This window comes from Mytilus californianus, unplaced genomic scaffold, assembly GCF_021869535.1.
Source record: "Mytilus californianus isolate M0D057914Y unplaced genomic scaffold, xbMytCali1.0.p SCAF_11, whole genome shotgun sequence".
Classification (NCBI taxonomy): Eukaryota; Metazoa; Mollusca; class Bivalvia; order Mytilida; family Mytilidae; genus Mytilus; species Mytilus californianus.
In genome coordinates this window covers 925,727-949,723 of record NW_026262593.1, presented here as the reverse complement: position 1 = coordinate 949,723, position 23,997 = coordinate 925,727, and the positions used below count along the sequence as shown (strand labels likewise).

Below are 23,997 nucleotides of genomic sequence, written 5' to 3'. Positions count from 1 at the left end.
AAAACATCAGAAAAGTAAAATAGTAGCTATTATCTCCCTTTTCACAACATCAGAAAAGTAACTAATAGCTATTACCTCCCTTTTCACATCAGAAAAGTAACTAATAGCTATTACCTCCCTTTTCACAACATCAGAAAAGTAACTTAAAGCTATTACCTCCCTATTCACAACATCAGAAAAGTAACTAATAGCTACTACCTCCCTTTTCACAACATCAGAAAAGTAACTTATAGCTATTACCTCCCTTTTAACAACATCAGAAAAGTAAATAGTAGCTATTATCTCCCTTTTCAAAACATCAGAAAAATAGTAGCTATTACCTCCCTTTTCACAACATCAGAAAAGTAAATAGTAGCTATTATCTCCCTTTTCACAACATCAGAAAAGTAAATAGTAGCTATTATCTTCCTTTTCACAATGTTTAAGGTTGGCTTATTTGTAGATGATAACCTGCTCACCTTTCTTGTAGGAAACAGTTTCTCTCTGTTAATTTAGAGTTTTCAAGATTAAATGCCAATAACACAAAAATGTGTAAACTAAAATCATGATTTAATGGAAAAAACTACTAAAATGAGGCAATTGATGATTTCTTACATGTTGAACAAGAAATGAATGTAACAGGATGCTGTTACGAAGTCTCCCAAACGAAGCTCCCATAATTCGTAATTCCCAGGGTCGCCTGACATTGGGCAACTTCCAGTGAAAATTGGTTTAGTCCAGTAAAGTTATATGCATTAGTGATGCCTGGGGACTAACCTTGTATATCATTCAAATCATCTTGGCATGACAAACCAGAATATATATGGTTTAGGGGTGGGGATCTCGACCATTTACAAGATACTAGAACATTGGGGGTGGGGAGGAACCCCTGGGGACTGGCCCTATACGTCATTCAAATGTTCATTACATGACGAACAGGAATATATATGGTTTAGGGGTGGGGATCTCAACCATTTACAAGATACTAGAACATTGGGGGTGGGGAGGAACCCCTGGGGACTGACCGTATACGTCATTCAAATGTTCGAGACATGACAAATAGGAATATATATGGTTTAGGGGTGGGGATCTTGACCACTTACAAGATATTAGAACTTTCTCAAATGGCAGGGGGTGGGGGTGACCCCTGGGGACTAATCCTGTATTTCATTTGATGTGCTTTATCATGACAAACCAGAATATATATGGTTTAGGGGTGGGGATCTCGACCATTTACAAGATATTAGAACTTTCTCAAATGGCATGGGGTCGGGATGACCCCTGGGGACTAACCCTGTATATCATTCAAACCATCTTAGCATGACAAACCAGAATATATATGGTTTAGGGGTGGGGATCTTGACCACTTAGAAGATATTAGAACTTTCTTAAATGGCAGGGGGTGGGGGTGACCCCTGGGGACTAACCCTGTATTTCATTTGAAGTGCTTTATCATGACAAACCAGAATATATATGGTTTAGGGGTGGGGATCTTGACCACTTACAAGATATTAGAACTTTCTTAAATGGCAGGGGGTGGGGGTGACCCCTGGGGACTAACCCTGTATTTCATATGATGTGCTTTATCATGACAAACCAGAATATATATGGTTTAGGGGTGGGGATCTCGACCATTTACAAGATATTAGAACTTTCTCAAATGGCAGGGGGTTGCGATGATCCCTGGGGACTAACCCTGTATATCATTCAAACCATCTTAGCATGACAAACCAGAATATATATGGTTTAGGGGTGGGGATCTTGACCACTTAGAAGATATTAGAACTTTCTTAAATGGCAGGGGGTGGGGGTGACCCCTGGGGACTAACCCTGTATTTCATTTGATGTGCTTTGTCATGACAAACCAGAATATATATGGTTTAGGGGTGGGGATCTCGACCATTTACAAGATATTAGAACTTTCTCAAATGGCAGGGGGTCGGGGTGACTCCTGGGGACTAACCCTGTATATCATTCAAACCATCTTAGCATAACAAACCAAAATATATATGGTTTAGGGGTGGGGATCTTGACCACTTACAAGGTATTAGAACTTTCTTAAATGGCAGGGGGTGGGGGTGACCCCTGGGGACTAACCCTGTATTTCATTTAATGGGCTTTATCATTTAGAACATTTTCAATTAAAAAGATTGTGTCTATCACAAACGGTTTTCAATTTATAATCATTTGAAAATTTTAAAAAATAAAATCCCATAGGGTTCTATAGTAAAACCCTCTTTTCTTTTTGCCCCTCAAAGTACCCCTTTATAAACCCCATTGCACAAACAAAACCCTGATTGCACCACTAGACATGTTAGTCTAACATATTGTGAAACCCTAAGTTAATCTGACAAGCGGTTTTGGAGAACGGGTGCGGACAAGTTCAAATTTAAAAGTGGCGGAAGAAGAAGAAGAAGAAGAATAATAATAATAATAAGAACTGAGCAAAAACAATAAGTCTTCCCAAACTTCGTTTGGGAGACTTAATTATTTGCAGATCTAAATGTCTTCCTAAATCACTTTTGTTTAAACATTATCACTATTTAGTATAGTTTTCAAGATTATAACCAAGAACACAAAAAAGAGTTAACATTTTTATTCAGAGGCAAACATGCCTGGAGATAACTGATGGTAAGTATTTGTATAAAGACCTTTTCTAGCTGATTTTGAATTTTCTTTGTCCATTTTAGTTATCAAGATTATAGCCAGAAACATTAAAAGAGTAAAAATACCTTATGTGGAGTCACTGAAGGATTAGGGTCATGCAGATTTATTTGTATCCAAATATGCTGACCATCTTTGCTGTATATAATTATTTCTCTCTATATGTCTTTTGTAGTTTTCACAAAAATGTAGAATGGTAAAAACCCTCATTTATGTACAATATCTCCCATATAGAGTCTACTGACATTTTCATGAACTTGATTCATTTGTAAATTTTGTCCAATTACCATTTTTGTGGTGTTAAATTTCTCTCCAACTATTGCTTATATCTATAGCCACAATTGAAAATAAAATGCTCCGCAGGGCGCAGCTTGATACGACCGCAGAGGTCGAACCCTGAACAGTTCGGGCAAGTATGGACACAACATTCAAGCTTGATACAGCTCTGAATTTGGATTGTGATTAAATATTTGACACAGCATAGGTTTCTGACACAGAATGAATGTGGTCTAAGAACTTAAAAATTTTAAATTGGACATTCACCTATTATGGTACAATATCCAAAATCTAAATACATGGTTAGATTCAGCATATCAAAGAACCCCAAGAATTCAATTTTTGATGAAATCAAACAAAGTTTAATTTTGGACCCTTTTGACCTCAATGTGGACAAAGTTGATAATGGGGCCCAAAAATCAAAAATCTAAATACATGGTTAGATTCAGCATATCAAAGAACCCCATATATTCAATTTTTGTTGAAATCAAACAAAGTTTAATTTTGGACCCCGATTTGGACCAACTTAAAAACTGGGCCCATAATCAAAAATCTAAATACATGTTTAGATTCAGTATATCAAAGAACCCTAAGAATTCAATTTTTGTTAAAATCAAACTAAGTTTAATTTTGGACCCTTTGGACCTTAATGTAGACCAATTTGAAAACAGAACCAAAAATTAAGAATCTAAATACAAGGTTAGATTCGGCATATCAAAGAACCCCAATAATTCAATTTTTGATGAAATCAAACAAAGTTTAATTTTGGACCCTTTGGACCTCAATGTGGACCAATTTAAAAACGGGGCCCAAAATCCAAAAACTTAATACACGGTTAGAATCAGCATATTAAAGAACCCCAAGAATTCAAGAATAAAACCCCATTGAAATTGGTCAAGAAATAAGCAATTTATACGAAGTATCTTCTTTTGCACAATACTGTGCAATTGAATATTTCTTGCTATTGCGCAATACTGTACAATTGACAATTTCTTGCTATTGCCCAATATTGTGCTATTGGATATTTCTTGCTATTGCACAATACTGTGCAATTGAAGATTTCTTGCTATTGCGCAATACTGTGCAATTGAAGATTTCTTGCTATTGTGCAATACTGTGCAATTGAAAATTTCTTATATAATAATTTACACATCCTGTTTGGTGTGTATCTCCTACCATATCATTATTATTTGCTTTTAAATATAAAACAGAAATAACCAACTTAAAATGGAAAATTTTAAAAGAAAAAAAAAAGGAAAAAAAGAAAAAAAAGGAAAAAAAAAAAAAATCCCCCCCCCAATTTTTTGAACCCCCTTATGATTCATCACCCCCAAAATCAATCCCAGGCTTCCCTTTGTGGTATGGTACCTTGCAGTACAATTTCAGAGAGATCCATACACTTGAACACAAGTTATTGTCTGGAAACTAGAAAAATGCTTATTTTTGGCCCCTTTTTGGCCCCTTATTCCTAAACGTTTTGGGCAATTACCCCCAAACTCAATTCCAGCTTTCCCTTTGTGATATGGAACCTTGTAGTACAATTTCAGAAAGATCCATACACTTACACACAAGTTATTATCATGAAACTAGAAAAATGCTTGTTTTTTGCCCCTTTTTTTGCCCCTAATTCCTAATATTTTGAGGCAATTACCCCCAAAATCAATCCCAGCATTCCCTGTGTGATATGGAACCTTGTGGTACAATTTCAGAGAGATCCATACACTAACACACAAGTTATGTCTGGAAGTTACAAAAATGCTTATTTTTGGCCTCTTTTTGGCCCCTAATTCCTTAACTGTTGGTACCATAACCCCTAAAATCAATCCCAACCTTCCTTTTGTGGTATTGAACCTTATGGTAAAATTTCATATAGATCCATTCACTTAAACTAAAGTTAGAGTGCGAAAACCAATGTGTCTTCTGACGATGACGACGAAGACGCCAACGTCATACCAATATACGACTGCAAAATATTTTTGCGGTCGTATAAAAATGAGAAACAAGAGACACCTTTGAACAACCACTGAAATAGCTCTTGAATCCTGACTTAGGACAAATGCATAAAAATGCAGCACTGATTTTTGAATACGATAAAGACATTAAAAATATATAGCTATAATATATATTTCATAAAAATCTGGCAAGAATTGTACACATTAGAGCGCTCATGAGGCAATTTTCTATATAATTTATATTTCCAAGGGGCATAACTGTTTTAAAATATTGATCGACACTGATTTTTATTCATATATTGGTATCACGTCGTCGTCATCGTTGGCGGCGGCAGCAGTGTCGTCGTCATCGTCGTCAGCCTCGTCCGAAGACATTTGGTTTCCGGACAATAACTTTAATAAATGTTAATAGAAATCTATGAAATTTAAACACAAGGTTTATAACCACAAAAGGAAGGTTGGGATTGATTTTGGGGGTTATTGTCCTAACAGTTTAGGAATTAGGGGCCAAAAAGGGGCCCAAATTAGGATTTTTCTAGTTTCCAGACAATAACTTGTGGAACAGTGTATGGATCTCTCTGAAATTATACCACAAGTTTCCATACCACAAAGGGATGGTAAGGATTGGCTTTGGGGGGTTATGGCTCAAACCGTTTAGGAATTAGGGGCAAAAAATGGGGAATAACAAGGGATTCCTGGTTAATGGACAATTAAAAAAAAGTATAATGTTAAGTTTGGATTACCTCCCTTACACTGCTTTTAAATTATGTATAAAGAAATGTTGTATTGTCTTGAGGTGATTAGCTGTCAATTTATTCTTAGAAGTTACTATTTAAAAATGCTGATTAAGGAATATTTAATATATTAATTTTAGCCATGAATATGTATGTTATTTTCTATTCTAAGACTTTTATGATGTACTTAAATGGGTAATTATGGTTGCAAACTCCATTGGAAATTTGAATTGAGATTATGACCATATCTTGAGGGAAAGAATTTTTTTTTTTGGAAAAGGGGAAAAGGGGGGGGGGGGGGAAGAAATTGTGAGGGGGGACAATTTTTTCCTATTTGAGATTTCAGAAATTAAAAAGAAAATTTCTTCAAATATTTGAAAAAAAGGGGGGGGGGGGAGGGTCAATTCTCAATAGCATAGTGTATTGCACAAAAGCAAAAAATTAAATATAAATTCAAATCATATATTCAATTCTAAGTTCTTTGACTACAGTTATTCTGTGTCAGAACCTATTATGTGTCAAATATTTAATTACGATCCAAATTCAGACCTGTATCAAGCGCGAATATTGTGTCCATTTTTGCCCCAACTATTCAGGTTTGGACCTCTGCGGTCGTATCCAGCTGCCCTCGGTGAAGCAATTTATCTAACTTGTGAAAGACATTGCTGATATAAACTTATGATGATCATGAGATGGTTTTAGTTTCGTAAAATTCTGGAAAGAATTGTGTACATGAGAGCGCTAGCAATGCAATTTTCCATAAAATTAATGTTTCCAAGGGGCGTTTCTCTTTAAAAAATAATTAATAGGCACTGATTTTTGAACTCATCCAAGACATTGCTGATATCAAGCCTATGATATAAGTTTCATAAAAATCTGGCAAGAATTGTACACATGAGAGCGCTAACTAGACCAGAGGATGACAGCCGCCCGGTATTTTTAAATATGCCTATATAGACATGTTATGTTTGTAAATTGGTTTATTTTTTCACACAGAAAATGATCAAATCAGTCAGTAAGATGTCTTGTACAGGGCCGCAGTAATCCCATACAAACCAGACATGAACCAGCGGGCTTTATTTAATCATCAGATTTTTCGAATTATCCGCTAATACCCTTGGACAGTGGAAGGTAATCAAATGAGTTTTAACGAATGGGGTTAAAACAGTAAAAGGCTAGGAATGCTAAGGTCCATATTATAATTTACATAGAAGTGTTATCATTTATCTGCAAAAAATTCAGGTTTTGGTAACATACAGAAAAAGTCAAGATATTACAGCGATTTATATTGCCATACAAAAGTCGCAGGCTCGACAAACAGCAGTGATACATGTAAGGTATCATTTTGATGACAGAAAAATAGACACAATTTATTAAGATTTCATTCCAAATCCATAACTATGAAACATCCTCTGAAAATGTTGTACTGCATCTGGAAAATTTGAGATAATAACACTATTACTATTTTATCAAAACTAATTGCTCTTTTAAGAATAAGGGAAACTTAGATAAAAAAAACCTATTTATTACTTAATTGAGTCTATGTAAACAATCTGATGTAGTCATCTTACGCCCCACAGATATGAGAAGCATTATACATCTTATACATTTCACATTCAACCACATAATATGTTACATGCACGTGCATGTGTAACGGTTTATTTCTTCCTCTGTGATAATTTTTCCTGTGGAGAATTTGTCACAGTAAATTTTTTCCAGACATGGTATTTCCAGAGGAGTGAAATTCTATCCAGACTTATACGGATAGAATTTTACAGTAAATCTTTTCCATTCCACATTTTACACAAACTTGTGAAATACAATCCCATTGTCTACTATGTAAGGTACTTGCAATCTATATATACCTGACCATAATGATAAATGAGTCACCAAGTTAGAACATATTTGCATAATTTATCAATCAAAGGGAGGTAATTATGAGAAATTTTCATTTTATAGATATTATATTCCGGAATTGATTTCATAGTGAAATTTGTTCTTTATTCTTTATTCTTTATATTAATTATAAGGATGACTTTAATTAAAAATTGATGAGACAGAAAATGTTTCACAGGTAAATACTATCCAGCTGTTGAAATTGTTTTTGTTCCTATATATTGTTGTGTTATGATTCATCTGCTTTTGTCACATTATCACCAACTACATTACAAATTAAACTGCACTTTTAATAAATGTGCACATTAAATTCAAAATGTATTTGAACTGAGATCTGAAAACATAATCTCACTTCTTACTAATGTATTTCACTTACCTTATTTTCTAATTGATCATGATATTATTTCACAATTAAGATCTGTGAAATTACTTCTGGTTTTGTTTCATATGTTTCATGTTTATTGTCTTTCAAAATAATTATATTTCAAACAAGAAATGAATGTAACAGGATGCTGTTACGAAGTCTCCCAAACGAAGCTCCCATAATTCGTAATTCCCAGGGTCGCCTGACATTGGGCAACTTCCAGTGAAAATTGGTTTAGTCCAGTAAAGTTATATGCATTAGTGATGCCTGGGGACTAACCTTGTATATCATTCAAATCATCTTGGCATGACAAACCAGAATATATATGGTTTAGGGGTGGGGATCTCGACCATTTACAAGATACTAGAACATTGGGGGTGGGGAGGAACCCCTGGGGACTGGCCCTATACGTCATTCAAATGTTCATTACATGACGAACAGGAATATATATGGTTTAGGGGTGGGGATCTCAACCATTTACAAGATACTAGAACATTGGGGGTGGGGAGGAACCCCTGGGGACTGACCGTATACGTCATTCAAATGTTCGAGACATGACAAATAGGAATATATATGGTTTAGGGGTGGGGATCTTGACCACTTACAAGATATTAGAACTTTCTCAAATGGCAGGGGGTGGGGGTGACCCCTGGGGACTAATCCTGTATTTCATTTGATGTGCTTTATCATGACAAACCAGAATATATATGGTTTAGGGGTGGGGATCTCGACCATTTACAAGATATTAGAACTTTCTCAAATGGCATGGGGTCGGGATGACCCCTGGGGACTAACCCTGTATATCATTCAAACCATCTTAGCATGACAAACCAGAATATATATGGTTTAGGGGTGGGGATCTTGACCACTTAGAAGATATTAGAACTTTCTTAAATGGCAGGGGGTGGGGGTGACCCCTGGGGACTAACCCTGTATTTCATTTGAAGTGCTTTATCATGACAAACCAGAATATATATGGTTTAGGGGTGGGGATCTTGACCACTTACAAGATATTAGAACTTTCTTAAATGGCAGGGGGTGGGGGTGACCCCTGGGGACTAACCCTGTATTTCATATGATGTGCTTTATCATGACAAACCAGAATATATATGGTTTAGGGGTGGGGATCTCGACCATTTACAAGATATTAGAACTTTCTCAAATGGCAGGGGGTTGCGATGATCCCTGGGGACTAACCCTGTATATCATTCAAACCATCTTAGCATGACAAACCAGAATATATATGGTTTAGGGGTGGGGATCTTGACCACTTAGAAGATATTAGAACTTTCTTAAATGGCAGGGGGTGGGGGTGACCCCTGGGGACTAACCCTGTATTTCATTTGATGTGCTTTGTCATGACAAACCAGAATATATATGGTTTAGGGGTGGGGATCTCGACCATTTACAAGATATTAGAACTTTCTCAAATGGCAGGGGGTCGGGGTGACTCCTGGGGACTAACCCTGTATATCATTCAAACCATCTTAGCATAACAAACCAAAATATATATGGTTTAGGGGTGGGGATCTTGACCACTTACAAGGTATTAGAACTTTCTTAAATGGCAGGGGGTGGGGGTGACCCCTGGGGACTAACCCTGTATTTCATTTAATGGGCTTTATCATTTAGAACATTTTCAATTAAAAAGATTGTGTCTATCACAAACGGTTTTCAATTTATAATCATTTGAAAATTTTAAAAAATAAAATCCCATAGGGTTCTATAGTAAAACCCTCTTTTCTTTTTGCCCCTCAAAGTACCCCTTTATAAACCCCATTGCACAAACAAAACCCTGATTGCACCACTAGACATGTTAGTCTAACATATTGTGAAACCCTAAGTTAATCTGACAAGCGGTTTTGGAGAACGGGTGCGGACAAGTTCAAATTTAAAAGTGGCGGAAGAAGAAGAAGAAGAAGAATAATAATAATAATAAGAACTGAGCAAAAACAATAAGTCTTCCCAAACTTCGTTTGGGAGACTTAATTACTTAAAAAATTAATTCAGGATATTATTTTTAATTATAATCTGTGTAATTATTTCCCATTATAATACATTTATTTCTTTTTTTATTCACTAATTTAGCTTATATTCAAATACACTATTATTAGTCCATAGTATTTGCAAAGATTTATTTTTTTTTTTTTTTTTATTAACAATTTAATATTTTAACTTCCAGGATAAAATTTCATGGCACTGGGAAAATATCTCACAATGAAATTTTTCCTGCAGAAAAAATCTTACAAGATCATCTGTAACATATTTACCGCCAGATGATATTTCATCCGGATAGAATTTTGATTTACACATGAGCATGTACATGTATGTAAACATTCTCGTTATCAACTTTAAGAGATGATGAACAGGAATGAAATCTTAGATTAACTGTTCAAACAGTAAAGGATTTAATTTGGATCCCATTACAATGCATTCCACTTTTTTAATTTCAAACACTGCTTGCGTTTCAACAGTATACTGATAAGCTTTTATGAAGATGAGATCCATATCCTTTGCACAGCTTCATGTCTGACCATTGGCATTGGACTGATGGATTAACAAACTATCGGATTATCGGACCGTCAGACTAATAGACTGTCGGACTGTGTAACTACAGGACTGTCAGAATTTCAGGATGTCGTATTATAGCTACGCTCCCAAAATCCTGTTAAAAATTACCAAAAGGCGACATTAAGGTAACACAATACAAAGATTTTTTTACTTCCAATCTCCAACCTTTAAAATGATGTTACTTTCTGATGACTGCATACAAATTAATAAAAGAGGTATTTATAGATAGATAAAAGATTAATCTTTTAAATGAATGCAATATTTTTGTTATGCAATAATTATGTAATCAATTATTATGCAATTAATGGAAAAATCTTGGTCAGTTCACTTGAATGAATTTAGCTCTGACATCTCTATAACTACACAAGCAATTTTAACGTTATCTTAATCAACACAGCAGGAGCTACAAAAGGGTGTCTCAAATTATCGCTATCGTATTCCATTCTCTCATAAATCTGTAATTAGTGTAAACATCCTTACCACATAAAAGTAGAGATTATTTGATTAGGTGTAAAATTTGATCTATACATTCTATCCAAAATCTGAGACACCCTTTCATTTTGCCTTTTGTAGATATTGATAATGGCTCTAGGAACAACATATTATAAAATCAACCCTCTCGGGGTATCCATGAAGAAGCTAATTTCAATTGAAAGTGGAAATTTCTTGTAAAATTTTGTAGACACAGTTAAAATTATAATTAATTACATAATTGTTGTATAATACTAACATTGCATTAATTTGAAAGAGTAATCTGTTAGCTATCCATAAATACCACTTTTATAAATTTTCAAGCATTATAAAGAAAGTTACAGCATTTTAAAACTGGGGAGTTGGAGGTATAAAATCTTTGTATTGTGCTACCTTAAGATGTCAGATGGTCCAAGGACACAGTTATCGTCCTTTGGTTTTCGTTGTCTACAAATATAGTCCCTAGTGTGAACAGTGTATAACTTGCATTTTTTTTTGATACACTTTCCCAATTTATTTCTTGATATTTTATGCATGAAATATTAAGTAAGGGGATGAAATTACATGTTAAAAAAATTTGGGTGCTGAATCTTTATGTTAAGTAGTGATTTGGTCCAGTTAAAAAAGGTCAAAAATTAGAATGTCTGAAGCTGTCAAACTGAATTTTAGCCCCCCTTAACACAGAATTGTCAATATTTTGAGTTAGAGCTGGTAGAAGTTTCTATAATTTTGATATTATTTGTATCAATAGTAGTACACTACACTGTAAAAATCTTTTTAAGATAGAGCAGGTGCGATTTTTTTAATTTGAATTTATTGTCTAAAAGAAATGCACTACGAAATAACTGTGTTCTCGGGCCTAAGAGATGAATTCTGTAAATGTAGATTCTGTACTTTGGCAACTTTCCTGAATAGTTTGCTGGTTTCAATTTGTCAAACTCAATAAAAGTAAAGCATTTACATCTTTGTTTGACAGAAATTCTGTTTAAATGTCCCATTTTGGCATTATACGGCTAAAATAAGCATTTTAAAGCAGTTTCCATTTTATGCCTAAGAGCCATGCTGAATTTCTATCTGAGAGCTTTTTGAAGTTCCTGATATTTGTGTTTCTATGCTTAAATCAAATTTAATTAACCATTTGTGAACTCGGAATCTAGAGTAAAGTAGATTATCACAGAAAAAATGTGCAGAATATTTGTATTTATGTCCCTGGTTAAACGGCCTGTTTGATGTATGTGAAATGTGAAGAGCTTTGTACATAAAATCTGTAGTCCATCACAAATATTTCACTAAATCTGTAAAAAAAACACTTTACAATGATCAGTACACCCTATTCATTTCATATGCTACCATTATTTTCTTCTTTAGGATAGTAAGTGGTTCAAATATATGCCAAATGAGACTAAAACTACATGCAAGTTTTCCATTGAAAAGTGAAAAACTGGTCATCAGACCATACTGTCTGCAAAAAAAAGTTGAATTCAAGAGTCCTTTTGCAATTAGACTTCTTGTATCATGACATCTCAGCATAGAAATGAGCAAAAAGTAATAAATTTCAATTTCTTATAGCCTCTGTGTGCATTTTTATATGTAAATATGGGCTACGGCCTAAATCCACTCTAAATAATTCTCAGTCTTACATGGCCTAAGACCATTTTATACCCATGTGGTATGCTTTTTGTAACTTTTCTTTACATTTAAAGTACATTTAATATATATGGAAGAATAATGTATGGTTAAAAAACTTCAAATTGGTTGAAAAAAATGCATGTTTATGTAAGGCTTCCCTTAATTCTAAAATCTCTATTTTCAGGCACAGGCTCATATAAATTTGACTTTTGAATAACTGTAATAAATCTGATAAATCAAATGAGTGTTCCGTTGCTTTTAATACTTATTATATTAAATTCAAGAGTATTTAAAAAGCAAATTTTTGCAATATTTAAATTTTTTAGGCCAAAATCTTGACAGTTGAAATTATTTGATTTAAACGTCAAAAATAAACATCCAAATTTCAATATTAAAATGGCCCTAGTTTCTATAATATATATCCTATGGCCATGAAACTTGGCCAACTATCTTATAATTGCCTAAGCTTAGGTCATGCAAAGTTTTATTAAAATTGGTCAAGTCTTTCTATCCTATTAGGTCCAAGGACACAGTTATCGTCCTTTGGTTTTCGTTGTCTACGAATATAGTCCCTAGTGTGAACAGTGTATAACTTGCATTTTTTTTTGATACACTTTCCCAATTTATTTCTTGATATTTTATGCATGAAATATTAAGTAAGGGGATGAAATTACATGTTAAAAAAATTTGGGTGCTGAATCTTTATGTTAAGTAGTGATTTGGTCCAGTTAAAAAAGGTCAAAAATTAGAATGTCTGAAGCTGTCAAACTGAATTTTAGCCCCCTTAACACAGAATTGTCAATATTTTGAGTTAGAGCTGGTAGAAGTTTCTATAATTTTGACATTATTTGTATCAATAGTAGTATACTACACTGTAAAAATCTTTTTAAGATAGAGCAGGTGCGATTTTTTTAAAATTGAATTTATTGTCTAAAAGAAATGCACTACGAAATAACTGTGTTCTCGGGCCAGATGGAAGTTTAATATGGATATATGATCTATGGCATTACAAATATTAGAGCTTGATCAATACTATATTTCTTTTAAGAATCACCACTGACCCTTATTTTCAGTTGAATAAAGATTAGGCCTATTTGTATATATACCTAAATAAATAAATAAATTGGAATGTTTGATATAATCCTATCAAAACGAAAGTAGATTTTAAGAAGGTTTTGCTAACACAAGGAAAATTGTTGTAATTTTTTTCACTCATGGTTCCATTTCAAATTACTAGCAGACTGCAGACATATTCAAAATATCCTTTTACTTACTTCTTCTTCTTCTCTAGGTAAATTCCTCCGAAAAAGGAGCACCCGTGTCACACGGTAAACAAAAAAGAAAGCCCTTATTTTAAATTAATATTGTTTAAAGACATGGAACGGACTAGATTAGTATATATACAATCCTTAAAAAAAATATTGTTGTCCTAAAATCACGTAGTAATGTAAAATCTTACTTAGAGAATAAAAAACACTTCTATAACATTACTAAAGTGAATGAAACACAATTCAAAATCAATAGAATGATACTTAATTTAAGACTATCATTTTCAGTTTCCGGTAAATTTAGGATTTCGTCATCCGATAATTTTACATGTGCAGAATATAAAATGCCGACAATAAGTGTAAATAAGGAAGAATTGTTCAGAAATCTTGGTAGAAAATACAGTACGTATAGTTTAATTCAACAGAGTTATTTAGTCTAGTGATTGTGTAAGATGTGGTGTGTCGCAGGCTGGATCAGATCAGTGGACATGCAGTCACACATGCACAGAGGAAGCAAGACAGCTCTCCCCACTGTCAAATCGCCCCACACAAAATCGCCCCACTTTTTCACCATCTCGCCCCACTTTTTAAAAATTGCCCCACTCTTGTTAACCAACTCGCCCCACTTTAAAAAAAAATCGCCCTACTTATGAAAAAGGTTATGAAAATATTAGGCATGGAATCAATGCTGTGTAATTTATGGTTAAATCCCGTTAAATATGTAGGACTCTAAAGTGTGATGGTAGTCTAAAGTGCGATGGTTACGCTAAAGTACGATGGTCTACTCTAAAGTGCGATGGTGTCAGACGCTGAAGTGCGATTAGATGATACGCTAAAGTGCAATGGTCTGACACGCTAAAGTGCGATGGTATATGACATGCTAAAGTGCGTTGGTTTAACACGCTAAAGTGTGATGGTGTAACAGGAATGGGGTTCAGGCAATGGTTTTTGTTTTTTGCTGTCTATTGTATTGTTTATAAATCATGCCGTTGTATTTCTCTTTTGAATTGTTTTACACTAGTCATTTCGTGGTCCTATATAGCTTGCTATGCGACGTAAGCCAAGGCTCCACGTTGAAGTTCATAATGTTATTACATGTATACATCAACGACATTTGGTCCTTGGTGGATAGTTGTTTCGTTGACAAATACACCACATCTTCTTATTTGTTTTTTGTATATTGTTTTGTATAGAAATCAGTCCGTTATTTTTCTCGTTTGAATTGTTTTACACAGGTTGTTTTGATACCCTTTGGTCATTATAGAATACTATCTGCAGGGTAAGCCATACAGTAGCCTATAGTTTATTACAATAATGACATTTAGCCTGGGATATAGACTTGTTTTTTGGAAATCATATTATGAGATACTACAACTCTGGTCATTATATTACTGTCTTGTCGACAGGTATCCATCTCTTTCACAGACATGACAAACCATATTGTAAAAAAATGTTTTATAAAATAATTGAATTAGAAAGTTAAAAAGTAGCTTTTATTTTACGCAAGTAAATGACATGGGATTAAAAACATAGAAGGAGTTTCTAAATTAAATTTGGACGAACAGTGGGAAAGCTGACCCCGGTTTGACCCCATTTCTTAAAGCAACAATGGAAGTCATGTGACTACCATATTTGGGCATTTTTTCTGTCATTTTTTCTTCAACTGAAACAAGTCTGTTTCCTCAAAAAAGTCATATCAAATGAAATCAAAGCATGCTGTACATTATAAATGCCAACTGTGTATACTTTTTAGAAGTTCTAACATACAAATTGTTTTGATTTAGCGTACTGAATTACAATACGAAGCCTTCAAACCCAAGGTCGTCACTTGTCGCGTCAATTTTTTTCATCAGTTGAAATTTCTTAACTTCTAGGGAACCTCGATGCTGAATTCAAAATATGTGATGAGGCTTTTTATGAACTGGCCTGTGTCAAATTTGTGCCACTTAATATGCTATTATACGCAAATGTGCCACTTCGATGTGTCGATATTTTGGACGAAGCGGTTCCGATAGTAATTTACGAGTTACATCCCTTTGTTGACACTTTTCGTGAACAAACATTTGTACTATTGTATATATTAAGCACCATATATAGATATAAGAAGATGTGGTATGAGTGCCAATGAGACAACTCTCCATCCAAGTCAAAATTTATAAAAGTAAACCATTATAAGTCACAGTACGGTCTTCAACAAGGAGCCTTGGCTCACACCGAACAGTAAGCTATAAAGGGCCCCCAAAATTACTAGTGTAAAACCATTCAAACGGGAAAACCAACGGTCTAATCTATATAAAAAACGAGAAACGAGAAACACTTATGAACCACATCAACAAACGACAACTACTGAACATCAGATTCCTGACTTAGGACAGGAATCCTATGCTGTTATTCACAAGTGAATATCATTAAAATAATTAATTATCTTTTTACTAAATATATTTTAATACTACAGACATATGTAAAACAATTAGGTAAACACATTTTATCATTTTTAAAACAGTTTCAGAACTAAAATAGGGCTTTAATATTACAGTAAATGTTACTCTGTGTCTAGTAAATACTTTGACACTTTGGTGTATTTTGCCATTTTCGCTCTCTTTTATGGTATTCACCTTCACCGTACTATCGTCAGTTTCTATGTTTATGAGAAGTTTTTTTTCCAGTATCCTGACAGAAACACCTTTGTCCCCGCCGACACAGCGGGATCAAAGGTTTGCATTTCTGTTACTGTGGATGATTTTTTGGGAAATAACTCCTTCGCACACAAACTCTAATAGCACAGACCAAAATTCTGGATTGGGATCATTTGTTTCTTTTTTATACGACTGCCAAAAAATTTTGCGGTCGTATATTGGTATGACGTTGGCGTCGTCGTCCGAAGACACATTGGTTTTCGCACTCTAACTTTAGTTTAAGTGAATGGATCTCTATGAAATTTTACCATAAGGTTCAATACCACAAAAGAAAGGTGGGGATTGATTTTGGGGGTTATGGTACCAACAGTTAAGGAATTAGGGGCCAAAAATAAGCATTTTTGTAACTTCCAGACATAACTTGTGTGTTAGTGTATGGATCTCTCTGACATTGTACCACAAGGTTCCATATCACAAAGGGAATGCTGGGATTGAATTTGGGGTAATTGCCTCCAAATTTTAGGAATTAGGGGCCAAAAAGGGGCAAAAAACAAGCATTTTTCTAGTTTCATGACAATCACTTGTATGTAAGTGTATGGATCTTTATGAAATTGTACTACAAGGTTCCATATCACAAAGGGAAAGCTGGAATTGAGTTTGGGGGCAATTGCCCAAAACGTTTAGGAATAAGTGGCCAAAAATAAGCATTTTTGTCGAGCCTTCGACTTTAGTCGAAAAAGCGAGACATAGCGATCCTACATTCCGTCGTCGTCGTTGTCGTCGGCGGCGTCCACAAATATTCACTCTGTGGTTAAAGTTTTTGAAATTTTAATAACTTTCTTAAACTATCCTGGATTTCTACCAAACTTGGACAGAAGCTTGTTTATGATCATAAAATAGTATCCAGAAGTAAATTTTGTAAAAATAAAATTCCTGTTTTTCCGTATTTTACTTGTAAATGGACTTAGTTTTTCTGCCAGGAAACATTACATTCACTCTGTGGTTAAAGTTTTTAAAATTTTAATAACTTTCTTAAACTATCCTGGATTTGTACCAAACTTGGACAGAAGCTTGTTTATGATCATAAGATAGTATCCAGAAGTAAATTTGTTAAAAAAAAAATTTCATTTTTTCCGTATTTTACTTATAAATGGACTTAGTTTTTCTGCCAGGAAACAATACATTCACTCTGTGGTTAAAGTTTTTAAAATTTTAATAACTTTCTTAAACTATCCTGGATTTGTACCAAACTTGGACAGAAGCTTGTTTATGATCATAAGATAGTATCCAGAAGTAAATTTGTTAAAAAAAAAATTTCATTTTTTCCGTATTTTACTTATAAATGGACTTAGTTTTTCTGCCAGGAAACAATACATTCACTCTGTGGTTAAAGTTTTTTAAATTTTAATAACTTTCTTAAACTATCCTGGATTTGTACCAAATTTGGACAGAAGCTTGTTTATGATCAAAAGCTAGTATCTAGAAGGAAACTTTGTTAAAATTTGTACCTGTTTATCTGTATTTTACTTATAAATGGACTTAGTTTTTCTTCCAGTTAACATTAAATACAGTCTGCAGTTAAAGTTTTTAAAACATTTATTAGATTCATAAACTATCCTGGATTTATACCAAACTTTGACAGAAGCTTCTTACAATCAAAAGATAGTATCTAAAGGAATATTTTTATTGATTTTTTTCCTCATTTTTGTTGAGCCTGCTATTAACAGCAAAAGTAGGCGAGACACTGGGTTCCGCGGAACCCTTACGAATTTTTCTAGTTTCTAGACAATAACATGGTTCAAGTGTATGGATCTCTCTGAAATTGTACTGCAAGGTACCATACCACAGAGGGAAGGCTGGGATTGATTTTGGGGGTAAATGCCTCAAAATTTTAGGAATTAGGGGCAAAAAACATTAATTTTTATAGTTTCAGGACAATAACTTGTGTGTAAGTGCATGGAAATTTATGAAGTTGTACTACAAGGTTCCATATAACAAAGGAAAAGCTGGGTTTGAATTTGGGGGTAATTGCCCTAAACGTTTAGGAATTTGGGGCCAAAAAAACAAGCATTTTTCTAGTTTCCAGACAATAACTTGTGTTCAAGTGTATGGATCTCTCTGAAATTGTACTGCAAGGTACCATACCACAAAGGGAAGGGGGTTCAAAAAATTTTTGGGGGGGGGATTTTTTCTAATTTTTTTTTCCTTTTTTTTTTCTTTAAAATTTTCCATTTTAAATTGGTTATTTCTGATTTATATATAAAAGCAAATAATAATGATATCGTTTGAATAGGTAAATTAAAATTTTTCAAGTTCTTAGTCCACATTCATTCTGTGTCAGAAACCTATGCTGTGTCAAATATTTAATCACAATCCAAATTCAGAGCTATATCAAGCTTGAATGTTGTGTCCATACTTGCCCCAACTGTTCAGGGTTCGACCTCTGTGGTCGTATCAAGCTGCGCCCAGTGGAGCATTTTATTTAAAAAGTGGGGTAACATTAACATCACATAATGTATGAGGGTCAGGATGGGAACATAGAAGAATCCAAATGAATGATGGACTGAAGAAAAGAAATCATAGTTACAGATAAATTTAATAGTAAAACAATTTTCGTGAGGAGTTTACAGAATTTATTTTTGAACTTGGCAGACCTATAGTCAGCGGGATTTTTAACCCTTTTCATAAGTGGGGCGAGATGTCAGACCTATATTCAATGGGATTTTACCCTTTTTCATAAGTGGGGTGAGTTGGTACTAGTTGGTAAACAAGAGTGGGGCGATTTTTTAAACAGTGGGGCGAGTTGGTGAAAAAGCGGGACGATTTGCCAGTGGGGCGAGTTGTCATGGATTCAGTCACAGATACACAAAAATAAGATGTGGTGTTATTGCCAATTAGACAACTATCCAAGTTCAAATGAAGTAGATGTAAGCAATTGAAGGCAACCGCACGCCTGCAATAATGAGAAAATCTATACCACATTCATATAGTCGGTTATGAAAGGCCCCATGAGTACATGGAAGATGTGAAACATTTAAATATGCTAGATTCCAATCGTTATCTTTCCATCAAAATGTTTGGTTTTAGGTCACGTTATTTGAAGGTATTTGTGCATGGTTGGGCATAAAATCTACATCAGTATGTTGAGCTAAGGGATGAATATTCTAATGGGGATAAATATCATTTGTCAAGGATGAGATTTTGGCGAATCATAAGTCCTTCATGGCTTCAATAAACATTGCATTGAACAACAAATCATAGGACTTACCTTGTTTGTATTTGATACCTAAGCTTCACAAAATTCTGTACAAACAAGGGTACATTGCCAGCTCATCTGCATGTTTGACTAATTAAAGAATTGTCCATTAGATTAACAAAAATTCTGTCTGCAGTGAAAGAGGGTCTTCAGAAATACTGTGAAACTGTTTAATCGCGTAGTGGTATTAACATTATGTGGATTCTAAAAAACTCTAAAGTACTTCTAGATAATTTTAAATCTCGTTCTATTTCTGGAATTAGTTCTATCAAAACTTTTGATTTTTCAACCCTGTATACCACCGTTCCCCATGTGAAATTGAAAAATCGTCTAAACGAAATAATCCACAACGCTTTTCAACATAAAAACGGTATCATATATGCTATAAATTTATTTTGTTAATAGTGAACAAAAAGGTAAAACATGCTACACAGAGGAATAAGTGATCAGTATGCTGGAGTTTTTTATTGACAACATATTTGTTGAATTTGGAGGTAGACTTTTTCAACAAATTGTCGGCATTCCTATGGGAATGAACTGTGCGCCTCTCCTTGCCGACCTCTTCTTATTTTCATATGAATCAGAGTTCCTTCAGACACTTGTCAAAAACAAGAAGATCAAAGAAGCCAGGTCATTTAATTTCACTTTCAGATATATTGATAATGTTCTTTCCATTAACAATCCAAACTTTCCTGATTGGATTCCATTGATATATCCCCCAGAACTTGAAATTAAAGAAACAACAGACACGGCTTCCTCCGCCTCATTTTCAGAATCTATGACAAACGAGACGATTTTAATTTTGAAATTATCAATTTCCCCCACCTTAGTAGCAATATACCAACTTCACCTGCATATGGGATATACATTTCCAAACTTATTCGATATTCAAGAGCTTGCAGCTCCTACTCAGACTTTGTAAACGTCACCAGTGTCTGAGCAGAAAGTTGATTAACCTGGGGTATGTCAAAGAACGTCTCGTCATTTTTCTAAAAAAGTTCATCGGAAGGTACTTGAAGACCTTGTTGATAAATATTCCTTATCAACTTCACAAATAATACACGATGGTCTTGAAGTATAGATTCTGGGTACTGACGTTGTTTATCATCTTAATAACGTGTTATAGTATTCTTTTATTTGTCTTTATGAATATTACTTAAGGTTGGCAAATGTATTACCCCCGGGAAAACCCAGGTGGGAAAACCAGGTTTTTCCCGGGCTGGGTAATACTCCCAGAAATGGGTAATTCTGGGCAATATGATTTTTTAAGCTTATTTTAACACATAATAGTAAAGACTTGTTGTAGTTTCATAGTATTATAGCTAAATATATACTTTTTATACAGATAACCATTGAGAGTCATTTGAAAATTCAATTTCATTCTCTTCTCCACTAATTCCATTCATGTATGTAGGCAGAATACAAGATTTGCACATTTTAGGATACCTTGTTAATTTCCAAGCATTGTTTCAATAATCCAAACTTTGAAAAAAAAATTCCCTGATATTGCAGTGTTCAAGTGAATTGTAAATTTTATTTGTTATATAATCATATTGCTAAATAAACAACCTAAGGGTTCATGTCATTAACACTTATAGAATTGAAAAGGCTGATTTATTGTTACATAAACAAATCGGTGTTCTAATCTGATTCTGTTCTGTTCTAGCTGTACAGGTATTTTCCTCCGTTATATATCGGAGCACTCCCACTTGGGATATATGAGTTTAATTTAATGCTTGGTCAAATATTTACAAGGATATTTACACAGTGCGGTTGGGTGCTTAAGTTTAAAAAACTTTATATACAGATAAGACTGTGAATTTTTAAAAACAAGTGTTTAAAATTATGTGCTATTTACATCATTTATAAATCTACCTAGGTTAAAATTTATGATTTAAGTACCATTTTGATTCCTTTTAATGAGACAATGGGATGTTTCTATCATAAGTTTAATAAGTTAAAGGATTTAAAATATGAAAGAAAAAGGATAAAAATAAAAGGATAAAAAGGTAAAAATAAGTTGATTAAAACAAAACAAAAAGATTGGGATTAAATTGTGTCAGTATGGTATCAGCTTTAGATGAGATTACCAAAAGTAAAATATATCAGTAACTAAAAATTTATCATTTATCGTAAAATTTGAATATAAGGTGATCCCCTGCCAAGGTCTAAGCATATAATTAGATCTATGTAAGCAGCTAATCTAGTCGTAGATGGAGGCAGTTAGCTTGGCATTCCATGCAGACTGCTTGGTCCATCTTTCCTGTTTTGTATATATGCATTATGTTAGTTTGTAGAGCTGGATATAGTAAATTCATATTGTTGGGTGTCTTGAAGAGAAGTAATTGGATGTTTCAGCAGTTTCACTTCAGCCTCTAATTAATGTATCATCGTGTTTGTATTTCGGTGCGTTTCTTATGCATTTGGTGACAGAAATTTTGAGATTGTTTCTCTATTTCTATCAGGTCATCTGCTTTAATATGGGATAAGGTAGTTGTTGATAACTTTGAGCAGTCCATTATAATTTGAAGCACATCCTCCTCTTTATAATTAGCTTTACCACCCTCCTCCCCCTTTTGACTCGGTTAAAGATAGAAGTTTGTTCATCTGTTTTTGTCTAACACTCTCCAGAGACTCACATTCCAGCAAAAAGTGCTTAATGTCGTCTTCAGCTTTGGTACATAGCTAACATATTCCAGATATTTGGTTTTTGCTAAATTATGCTTTAGTTGTTTGAAGCATGTAGGTTCCAGTTATTAGCCTACTTTTGAATTCTGCTTTTTGAATGTCATTCTGATTGTTTCTGACAGATTTCCAGATATTATGTGGGTTTTCAGTAGGGTTTTCTTGGATTGTCAAATATTTAATCGTTGTTTTTGTTAGGCATTCCTCTTTCCAGATATTTGACCAGTATATATTTATGGCTCTTTTCAGCATGTTTTTCCATTTGCATTTTGTTGGCGGGTTTTCTAAAATATCTTTTGGATTTGGCAGACTGTATTTATTTAAGATTTTTCCTATTCTGTTTATAAATGATTCTGTGAAGTCCTTTCCAATTTCTAGTTCACATTGTAGGATTTTCTTTTCTACTGCATTTTCAAGCCGAGAGATTGTTAGAAATAAAGAGAGCATATTTCTGTCTAATATAGTTTCAACTGGTTCCGCTCCAAGGAGAATATAGAGGGCAGAGGATGCAGTCCTTTCAGGTAGACTAAGGAATTGTCTAAATATTTTTCTCTGTAGTTTTCCAGCTCATATATATCAGCTATTGTGCAGATTTGTACTTCCAGACCATAGAGATATCTTGGGACTACATATGTTTTCCAGATTTTGCAGAGTACTAGCGGGCACATTCCTGTACGTGCATGTAGGCCAGATCCTAGAAGTGCACATATGGTTTGTCTACCAGTTTTTAGCCTATCATCAGTGTTTACTTTGCTTTTGACATTCCTTGTAATACCAAGATGCTTTAGTTTGTCTACTCTGTTGATTTGTTTCTCACCAAGGGTGTATGTTTTTTGCTGGTAGTTCTTGCCTTTAGATGTACATAGGACTTCTGATTTTTCTGGGTTTATTTTCACCATGTCTCTCTTAATATGGAATTCGATTATGTTGAGCATTGCTTGTATATCCTGTGGTTTTCCCATTAGTGCAATGTCGTCGGCACAGGTTGGCGAAGCTACGCAGATGGTACCTAGCATTGCTCCCAGATGACTGCCTGTGATTGCGTTTAGGATAGTGTTGTTATATCTTTTGTACAGGAGAGTAGATAGTTTAGCTCCTTGACGTATTCCTTGTTGTATGTTGACATGTTGGGTTGTTTGGTCTCCCCATTTAACTTGCAGTGTCATATTGGTATAGATGGTATAGATGCCATCATGGAACATTTTGTTCAGCATTATTTCATGGCTAACAGTGTCAAAAGCTTTTTCTGCATCCAATGTTAATAGTTCTAATACAATCTTTAGGAACTTGTATAGCATAGTTGTTTCAGAGACTATAAAGGCTGTAAATAGGCTTGATGCGCCTTCTGTGAAATATTCTCTGTAGAGTATTTTGTGATGGAAAAAGCTCAGGTTCTAGTCTGTCTTTTATTATTGTTTCGAATATCTTTGAGAAAATACTAGTGACTACAATACCTCTGTAGTTTCCAGGTAGTTTTATCTTTTTTCTTTTTCAGGACGGGTGCCAAAATTCCATTATTTCATCTGTGATAACGTCAATGGCATGTATGTAGTGTTCAGGTACGATGCCGTTCTCATCAGAAGCTTTTCCTGTATTTAATTTCCTAATTGCAGACT

At 34.2% G+C, this 23,997-nt stretch overlaps 2 protein-coding genes across 2 annotated transcripts in view; one reads left to right on the top strand and one right to left on the bottom strand.

Moving 5' to 3' along the window:
- LOC127719338 (caspase-2-like) overlaps positions 1 to 13,701 on the bottom strand; it is a 40,064-nt gene extending 26,363 nt beyond the window's left edge. The window contains exon 1 of the mRNA XM_052225406.1: positions 13,643 to 13,701. The gene's annotated coding sequence lies outside the window, so the exon portion shown is untranslated. The remainder of the gene's footprint in view (positions 1 to 13,642) is intronic.
- Positions 13,702 to 14,103: 402 nt separating this feature from the next.
- LOC127719332 (phenylalanine--tRNA ligase beta subunit-like) overlaps positions 14,104 to 23,997 on the top strand; it is a 46,223-nt gene continuing 36,329 nt past the window's right edge. Inside the window, exon 1 of the mRNA XM_052225392.1 lies at positions 14,104 to 14,206. Coding sequence (XP_052081352.1) covers positions 14,149 to 14,206 — 58 coding nt within the window. The 5' untranslated portion in view covers positions 14,104 to 14,148. The remainder of the gene's footprint in view (positions 14,207 to 23,997) is intronic.